Source organism: Babylonia areolata, chromosome 23, assembly GCF_041734735.1.
Source record: "Babylonia areolata isolate BAREFJ2019XMU chromosome 23, ASM4173473v1, whole genome shotgun sequence".
Lineage (NCBI taxonomy): Eukaryota > Metazoa > Mollusca > Gastropoda > Neogastropoda > Buccinidae > Babylonia > Babylonia areolata.
This window is the reverse complement of record NC_134898.1, coordinates 45,801,341-45,811,340: the sequence shown is the minus strand read 5'-3', so window position 1 is coordinate 45,811,340 and position 10,000 is coordinate 45,801,341. Positions and strand designations below refer to the sequence as shown.

At 46.9% G+C, this 10,000-nt stretch overlaps 1 protein-coding gene across 5 annotated transcripts in view; it reads right to left on the bottom strand.

Moving 5' to 3' along the window:
* The window catches only part of LOC143298360 (uncharacterized), an 88,276-nt gene that overhangs the window by 38,291 nt on the left and 39,985 nt on the right, over positions 1-10,000 (bottom strand). For all 5 annotated transcript variants that reach the window (XM_076611255.1, XM_076611258.1, XM_076611259.1 and 2 more), the window contains 2 exons: positions 8,954-9,828; positions 4,710-4,884 (listed from right to left, as the gene is read on the bottom strand). In XM_076611255.1, the coding sequence (XP_076467370.1) occupies positions 4,710-4,884; positions 8,954-9,828 (1,050 nt within the window). The remainder of the gene's footprint in view (positions 1-4,709; positions 4,885-8,953; positions 9,829-10,000) is intronic.

The window sequence follows — 10,000 nt, the reverse complement described above, 5'->3', positions numbered from 1 at the left end:
GGTTTGCCTAAAACACACACAAAACTTCCCTCATTGCTCACGAACGTATAATTTATGCAGCGAGCAAAATTGACTTCGAAACAAGAAAATACAGTCAGGCCAATGTACTCACTCGTTATATGCACGCGCACGTACGCACGAACACACACACACACACACACACACACACACACACACACACTATCGGTATACCAAGTGTAGGCTACATTACGGGAGATAATAAAAAATCAATCAACATAAACGAAATTTGGTTTCATTTCGCCGATAAAATCTATGCCTCAAGGCAACTTTCCAACTCCAATAATCCTCAGACTTAGTCTGCCACAGAAAGGAGAGAGAGAACTCAGAACTCAGAAAGAGAGAGAGAGAGAGAGAGAGAGAGAGAGAGAGAGAGAGAGAGAGAGAGAGAGAAGAAGAAGGAGGGGCAAGGACATATGCCACAAATGACCCCCACCCCCGCCCTACACGTTGGAATTCCCCCCTGTGTTGATTGACAACAAAAAGTCCCAAATCCCATGTTTTCATGTTTGCATACAGTCTTGCCTTGTCCGCAAGTCGCTTACTGGGATTAGCGCGCCGAGAGCTCAAATCCTCTTTTCTATTGTCCGGGGGTGTGCGGTCCGGCTTGTCGATTGTGAGACTGAGAGGGGGGCTTCGCCGGCAACATGCGGGCCGTCATGGTATAGTGGAATGAAAAGTATAAAAGAAAAAAAAATCTACAGTGCTGCATGGGCATGAATAGACGCTGACAAATTGCGAAACGATGACAGGCGAGATGGTGAAAGGGGGGAGATGGCGTGACTAGGCGATTGATTTTAATTCTCTGACTAGTTGATTTATGTATTTTATTCATCCATTCGTTCCCTCGCTCGTTCGTTACTTCGTTCGTTCGTTTGTTCGTTCGTTTGTATTGTCGTTCGTTCATTTTAATTGGTCCTTCATTCGCTCGTTTGTTCATTTGGCCGTTTATCTATGTGTTTTTGTTGTTGTTGTGTTGTTGTTGTTGTTGTTGTCGTTGTTTTGTTGTTGTTGTCGTTGTTGTTTGTTTGTTTGTTTTGTTGTTGTTTTTCTTTCGTTGATTTCTTCGTTCGTTCTTCAGTTCATTTGGTGGTTAATCCGTCTGTACCTTTGATCGTTCACTATGCGTTTGTTCGTCAGTTCGTTCGCTCAGTCGTTCACCTGGTCGTTAACCCGTTCATTTTGTTCATTATTTCATCTGTTCGTTCTTTCAAGTTACTGATAGACTGATTAATTCCTTCTTTCTTTTTTTTCTTTTTTTCTTTTTTTTTTCTTTTTTTTTTCGTTGATTGGTATGTCGATGGATGAAGGAACGTTGTTGTTGCTGTCTCTCTCTCTCTCTCTCTCTCTCTCTCTCTCTCTATTCCGCTCCTCTCTCTCTTTCTCTCCCTCTCTCTCTCCCTCCCCCTCTCTTTTCCCTCTCTTCTCCTTCTCTCTCTCTAACTGGACGATAGCAAGTCTGTCAGGCAGTGCGGAACTTCCATGTGGGGGGAGGCCCGCCAGCAGATATATCAAATATCTGGAGAGAGAGAGAGAGAGAGAGAGAGAGAGAGAGACAGAGACAGAGACAGACAGACAGACAGAGACAGACAGAGAGACAGAGACAGACAGACAGAGACAGAGAGAGAGGGGAGTAGAGAGACAGAGAGAGAAAGAGAGATAGAGACACAGAGAGAGACAGATAAAGAGGGGGAGTAGAGAGACAGAGAGAGAGACAGAGAGACACAGAGAGATAGAGACACAGAGAGAGAGACACAGAGACAGACAGACAAACAGAGACAGACAGAGAGAGGGGGAGTAGAGAGACAAAGAGAGAGACAGAGACAGAGAGACACAGAGAGAGGGAGTAGAGAGACACACAGAGAGACAGACAGAGAGAGACAGAGAGAGAGGGGGGAGTAGAGAGACAGAGAGAGAAAGAGAGACAGAGACACACAGAGAGAGAGGAGACAGAGACAGAGAGAGAGAACTTTCAAAGAACCAAACACAGGAAGTATGTAACCATGGCAGCGATGACTATGGATCTGTTCACCTGATCAGGTGCTACAGGTATATAACAATATGGTCGCAGTCCTTGCTCGCTGATTAATAGTAGATGGTCCGCCTTTGTTCTCCGGCTGCAATGGAGCGACCTAATCTTTCAACCCAACCTTTTGGTGTTGTTTTCCAACTTTTTGTTTTACCTCACTGCGGTTGCTGCTATGGATACTTACTCTGTCTTTCTGTCTATCTGTCTGTCAGTCACAAATCAAAAGGTATTTAAAAAAAAAAAATGATGTGTATTTTTATATCGAGCTTTTAAGATAAGAAGGATATCGTGCCCACAGCAGACTGTATACCAATACTTTTGTGTGACGGTATGATTATGTTGTTATATACCCCTTCGTTCAGGGGCCTTGGCCTATAATGAACAAACCATTCATTCATTCATTCATTCATTCTGTCTGTCTGTCTGTCTGTCTGTCTGTCAATCTCACTCTGTCAACCTCTCTGTCTCTGTCTGTCTGTCTGTCTGTCTTTGTCTCTGTCTCTCTGTGTCTGTCTGTCTGTCTGTCTGTCTCTCTCTCTTTCGATGAAAGACATGGTTCTGAATTACCCTCAGCTTGTTATTTAGTTTGGTTTATATTATCAAATAATTCCTTCTAGATATTTTGTTGTTCATACTGCTCAAGGTGTGGGCTGAGTGTGTGTGAGTGAGTGTGTGTGGTGTGTGAGTGTGTGTGTGGTGTGTGTGTGTGAGTGTGTGTGGTGTGTGTGTGTGTGTGTGTGTGAGTGTGTGTGTGTGTGGTGTGTGTGTGGTGTGTGTGTGTGTGAGTGTGTGTGTGTGTGAGTGTGTATGAGTGTGGTGTGTGTGTGGTGTGTGGGTGTGTGAGTGTGTGTGTGTGAGTGTGTATGAGTGTGTGTGGTGTGTGTGTGTGAGGTGAACTTCTTGTCTGCCCCCCCCCCCCCCCCCCCCCGCCCCCCCTCTCTCTCTCTCTCTCTCTTGTGTTTTTGATTCTTTACTTCACTCACTGATTAAATCTGTCGCCGGTTTTCTTGTTCATTCATTCATATAGTTCATTCAATCAATCGTTCATTCGTTTACCAAGACTTTCATTCATTTAACAGTCCTTTTGATAACTCGAAATTCAATCATCCTATTCATTTGACGAAAATTACGCATTGCTACGATCGAGTCACACCATCACTAATGATAAAATGGCGAAATTTTGTTTTAGTCGACGCGATCACATGTTTGGCTGTATCATGAGAGAGAGAGAGAGAGAGGGAGAGAGGGAGAGAGAGAGGGGGGGGGGAGCTGAGGGGGGAGGCTACAAGAAAGAAACGTTAAAAACTCAAACGAAATCATGAAATCGCTGGCAGCCTGTCACAGTCACTAACAGAAGAAAAGAACAAAAACTAGCGATACCAAGACCGAACTGCCTGCAAAAACCTCGAGCCTTCGGAATTCCAAGGAAGACAACCCGATAAAAACCACCGTCGCCTATGACCTGAGGCCCACAGCCGGGTTATCTTTCCTCAAATAACCCTTCATTTGCTTCGGCTTCAAAAGGCCCAGCCTATGGCTTTTCGGAATACAAAAATTATCACTCACGCAAAATTATTACGTATCTTATCCCTACTTTTGACCCAGTAGTGTGGAACGAATTGCCAGTCTCAGTCCTTCACGTGGGTTCCCCAGGTTCAGTTTTAAAACTCCCTCAAAACACATGTACCCAGTTCGGCCGTGTTAGTTTTTACCTACCATCTTACTGACTTCTCGAGCTACTGCTGGCCGTATGTATGCTTGTGCGTGTGTGTGTTTGGGTGTTTGTATGTGCACACGCATGTTCGCGTATGGCGTAGTTGATGTAATATGTTAATGGAGGTATAACTTTTTGTATACACCACGGAGTCACTGTTTTAGTGCAAGGTGGTATGTTTCTTCTTCTTCTTCTTCTGCGTTCACTCGTATGCACACGAGTGGGCTTTTACGTGTATGACCGTTTTTACCCCGCCATGTAGGCAGCCATACTCCGTTTTCGGGGGTGTGCATGCTGGGTATGTTCTTGTTTCCATAACCCACCGAACGCTGACATGGATTACAGGATCTTTAACGTGCGTATTTGATCTTCTGCTTGCACACGAAGGGGGTTCAGGCACTAGCAGGTCTGCACATATGTTGACCTGGGAGATCGTAAAAATCTCCACCCTTTACCCACCAGGCGCCGTCACCGTGATTCGAACCCGGGACCCTCAGATTGACAGTCCAACGCTTTAACCACTCGGCTATTGCGCCCGTCGGTGGTATGTTTCAGTTTGTATCGTTATCGTATTTGTATTTTGCATTTATCTTTTTATTTCGTTTTTTTGTTTTTGTTCTTTTTTTCCTTCTTTTCTTTTTGTCACAACAGATTTGTCTGTGTGAAATTTGACCGTGCTCTCGGCCACAGGGAGAGCGCATCGCTACACTGAGAGCGCTACCCTTTTCTTTTTTTTCTCTTTTTGTATCTTTTTGTATCTTTTCCTGCGTGCAGTTTTATTTGCTTTCCCTGCCGAAGTGGATTTTTTCTGCTGAATTTTGCCAGGGACAATCCTCTTGTTGCCGTGGGTTCTTTTACGTGCCACCAAAAGAAAACACCGCCACTAACCAGACTCACTCCACTCAATCCACCCCACCCACCCATCCACCCCGACACGTGTACACCTACCTTCTTTCAGGAACAGGTCCACCTCGAACGTGTAGGAGCGGATCCCGAAAGGTTCCACGGGGTAGGTTTTGCCCTCCACTATCACGTGGCCCGCGTAGTCTCCACACGGCACAAGCATCTCCTCGCTGTAGAACGCCTCGTGCGCCGGGGACCAGTGCAGAAACACCGGCTCGTTCTGTGTGTGAGGGAGGGGGGAGTGGAGGGAGGGGGGGGAGAGAGAGAGAGAGAACAGTCCGAGTCAGTTGAATCGAATCAATTTTCTGAGGGTCATAGAGTAAGCAAGACGGGGTTTTTTGTTTGTTTGTTTGTTGTTTGTGTCTACCTCCCTGTCCTTCCGACTCTCCGATATCATCCACTACCTGCCTCCACCACACACACTGCTACACTTCTCCCCTTCGACCCCTCCCAGTATCCTCCTTTTCTCACGCATCCTACTCTACTCTACCTGTCCACCCCACTGCACCCTCCATATCCTACTCTACCTGTCCACCCCAATGCACCCTCCATATCCTACTCTACCTGTCCATCCCAATGCACCCTCCATATCCTACTCTACCTGTCCACCCCAATGCACCCCCCCTCCCCCCATATCCTACTCTACCTGTCCACCAAACTGCGCCCTCCATATCCTACTCTACCTGTCCACCCCACTGGCCCTTCATATCCTACTCTACCTGTCCACCCCACTGCACCCTCCATATCCTACTCTACCTGTCCACCCCACTGCACCCTCCCATATCCTACTCTACCTGTCCACCCCACTGCACCCTCCATATCCTACTCTACCTGTCCATCCCACTGCACCCTCCCTCATATCTGCCTGTCCACCCCACTGCACCCTCCCCCATATGTACCTGTCCACCCCACTGCGCTGTCCATGTCCTACTCTACCTGTCTATCCCAATGCACCCCTCATATCCTGACTCTACCTGTCTATCCTAATGCACCCCCCATATCCTACTCTACCTGTCCACCCCACAGCACCCTCCATAATTATATTACTCTACCTGTCCATCCCAATGCACCCCCCATAACCTTCTCTACCTGTCCACCCCAATGCACCCTCCATATATTACTCTACCTGTCCACCCCAATGCACCCTCCATATATTACTCTACCTGTCCATCCCAATGCACCCTCCATATCCTACTCTACCTGTCCACCCCAATGCACCCTCCATATCCTACTCTACCTGTCCACCAAACTGCACCCTCCATATCCTACTCTACCTGTCCACCCCACTGCACCCTCCCCATATCCTACTCTACCTGTCCACCCCAATGCACCCTCCATATCCTACTCTACCTGTCTACCCCAATGCACCCCCCATATCCTACTCTGCCTGTCCACCCCACTGCACCCTCCATACATTACTCTACCTGTCCATCCCAATGCACCCTCCATATCCTACTCTGCCTGTCCACCCCACTGCACCCTCCATACATTACTCTACCTGTCCATCCCAATGCACCCTCCATATCCTACTCTGCCTGTCCACCCCACTGCACCCTCCATACATTAATCTACCTGTCCATCCCAATGCACCCTCCATATCCTACTCTACCTGTCCACCCCACTGCACCCCCCATATCCTACTCTACCTGTCCACCCCACTGCACCCTCCATATCCTTATCTACCTGTCCACCCCACTGCACCCCCCATATCCTTATCTACCTGTCCACCCCACTGCACCCCCCATATCCTACTCTACCTATCCACCCCATTGCACACACACACACACACACACACACACAACACACACACAAACACACACACACACACACACACACAAACACACACACACTGACACACAACACACACACACACACACACACACACACACACACACACACTGACACACAACACACACACACACACACACACACACACACACACACACACAACACACACACAAACACTGACACACAACACACACACACACACACACACACACACAACACACACACAAACACTGACACACAACACACACACACACACACACACACACACACACACACACACACACACACACACACACACACACACACACACACACAACACACAACACACACACACACACACACACACACACACAGCCCCCCATAGTCCACTCAACCTGCCCAGTCAGTGCACCCCCATATCTTCCCATATACTACTCCATCCACTCCACAATAGTCCCAATCCAAACGCATGCAATTGTGTCTCAGACACTGGTTGTGGGGGGTCATTGAGACACGCACGTGGCTTCTCAACATTGCGTTCGTGAGCCAAGGGGGACAACCGTGTGACTGAAGTGGTGATAAAGAGCCGTAACCCATGCATGCCGACACGACCTAGCCTGACAGATCAATTGCGGTTCCTGAATTGATCACTTACCAGATCCGCATCGATCTTTTTTCTTTTCTTTTTTTTTTCTTTCTTTTTTTCTTTTTCTTTTTTTTTCTCCGTTTTTTCTTCCTTTTTCACCCGAGTTAACGTGGATCTTATCCAGTCTTGTCCAGTTTTACATTGGGTTGTGTCAGATTGGTTGACTGCGTCTGGGTACTGAGGGTAATGGTCATGTGTGTGTGTGTGGAGGGGGGGGGGGGTAGAGGTGGTGAGTGTAAAACCCATACATATCAAAAAGAGAATGAGACAGGAGACAGACACAGATACTGAGGAGGAAGAGAAATAAGGCGAGAAAGGAAGAGAGAGAGAGAGAGAAAGAGGCAGAGACAGACAGACAGACACAGAAATACAGAGAAACAATGAGGGAGACAAGGAAAGACACATGAAAAGACCAAAAAAAAAGGAGAAACAGAAGTGGGGGGAACGAAAAAGGAAACACATATAACATTTACAATAACTACAACATTAACAGATGATGGCCATCATCAAAATCATCATCAACACGGTCACACAATGACGATGCCTGCAACGAAAGAAACGAAACAATCGGATCACTGCTGAAGTGCGTAACAGCTGAGTAGTTAAACCATTTGACTACTTCTTCTTCTTCTTCTTCTTCTTCTTCTTCTTCTGCGTTCGTGGGCTGCAACTCCTACGTTCACTCGAACGAACACGAGAGTTGACTGTTATAACCCCGCTATGTAGGCAGCCATACTTCGTTTTCGGGAGTGCGCATGCTGAGTATGTTCTTGTTTCCATAACCCACCGAGCGCTGATATGGATAACGGGATCTTTAACGAGCGTATTTGATCTTCTACTTGCGTATACACACGAGGGGGTCAGGCACAAGCAGGTCAGCACATATGTTGACCTGGGAAATCGGAAAAATCTCCACCCATTACCTACCCTGCGCCGTTACCGAGATTCGAACCCGGGACCCTCAATGACGGGCGCAATAGCCGAGTGGTAAAAGCGCTGGATTTTCAATCTTCGGGGCCCGGGTTCGTATCCCGGTCACGGTTAATGGTGGGTAAAGGGTGGACATTGTTCCGATCTCCCAGGTCAACATGAAAAATGTGCAGGCCTGCAAGTGCCTGAACCCCCTGCATGCAGAATATCATAATACGCAAGTTAAAGATCCCGTAATCCATGTCAGCGTTCTGTAGGTCATGGAAACAAGAAGATATACCTGACATGTACTACCCCCACACCCCCGCCCCTGAAAACGGAGTATGACTGACAACATGGCGGGGATAAAAACGGTCATACACGTAAAAGCCCTCTCGTGTATACGAGTGAACGTGAGATTGGTAGCCCACGAACAAAGAAGAAGAATGCGATCGCGATGATGATGATGATGGTGATGCCTTCGATGACAAAAAAGACGAAGATGATAACAATAACGTTAGCTGTTGTGATGGTGATAGCGTTGGTGATGGCAGTACTTGTGCTGGTCATGGTAAAGGTGGTGATATGCAGTGCATTCAAGAGCGCTGTTTTAAAGAATCGCTTTCAAAGTATCTTATTACGGTGTTCTTTTGCCTTCGGTCTCTCTGTTTATATATCTGTCTCTACTCTGAATCTGTCTTTGTCTCCGTCTTTCTATCTTTGTCTGTCTGTCTGGTACTTTTGGTCTCCGTCTACATATCTCTCGCTCTCTCTATCACTGTCTCTTTTTCTGTCCGTCTAACCCTCTATCTCTCTCTCTCTCTCTGAAGGGGGCTGTGGCCTATATGAATAAACCATCTCTCTCTCTCTCTCTCTCTCTCTCTCTCTCTCTCTGTATATCTATCTATCTCCCCATCCTACGCCTCCTCCTACGCCCCTCTCTTCATACACGGCACACGACACTTACCGGTAGCGCCGAACAGAAGAAAATGACACGCTTGGCACTGGTGGGTACCACTTTCCCCCAGCGGTACTTGCACGATGCCGTTTTCCCCGCCATCGTCATCGTTGTCGTCTCCTTTGCCAGGGCAGGTGCTGATAGCGGCTCAGTCTGAACATCTGCCATGGTCACGGTCTCTCGATATGCCAGCTCTTCGTTCTGACCTGTGTAGGATGTGAAAGAAGTGGTTTCGACTTCTGTTGATTCAGCTGGTAGTTGGGTTGGAGATGTTATCACTACTGTTGTTCTTGTTGTTGTTGCTGCTGCTGCTGTTTCGATTTCTGTTGACAGTTCTGTTGCTGTGGGTGTTGTTGTTGTTGCTGCTGCTGCTATTTCTGCTGATAGTTCTTTTGGCAGTAATGATCGTATTGGTTCTTCCTTCTCTTCTTCTTCTTCTTCTTCTGTAACTGCCGATGCTGACTGGAGCTTAGTTGTTAATGCAAAAATATCTGGTTGCGTTTCAGCGGCGCTCACCAGTTGCCACCCGTTCAAGTCGACTTCTGGTACTGCGGATCTGTCTCCGTGGACCGTCGATGCAAATGCAAATGGTAAATCGTTCTTTTCATTTTCATAACTGTCTGCTACTTTTTCTTCTACTTCTTCTTCTCCCTTTTCTTCTTCTTCTTTCTCTTTTGGTGGCTTAACCAATGATTCTTTTTGGGCTGGCGAAATCTCAGAGAAAAGGTTGACGGAGGAAGTGATCGTCTGCTCAGATGTCTTCGACCCGAGAGTGGAGTCCCTTTGCGCTCTCAGTTCGAACTTTGACTCCGAGTCGATTTTCACATCTTCTCCTTTGGTGTGAACGTCGTCGTTATGTTCGCTCGTGTGTGAAACATTCACATCTGAAAACGAACGAAGATCAGAGGCGTTAGACGAGATAACTTATCCGATGACAATAAACAACAACGACGGCATTAATGATGATAATAATAGTAATCATGATGATGATGATAACAATAAGAATAATAACTACATCAGTATCTATCAATCGATAAAGAAAGAGTAAATTTTATA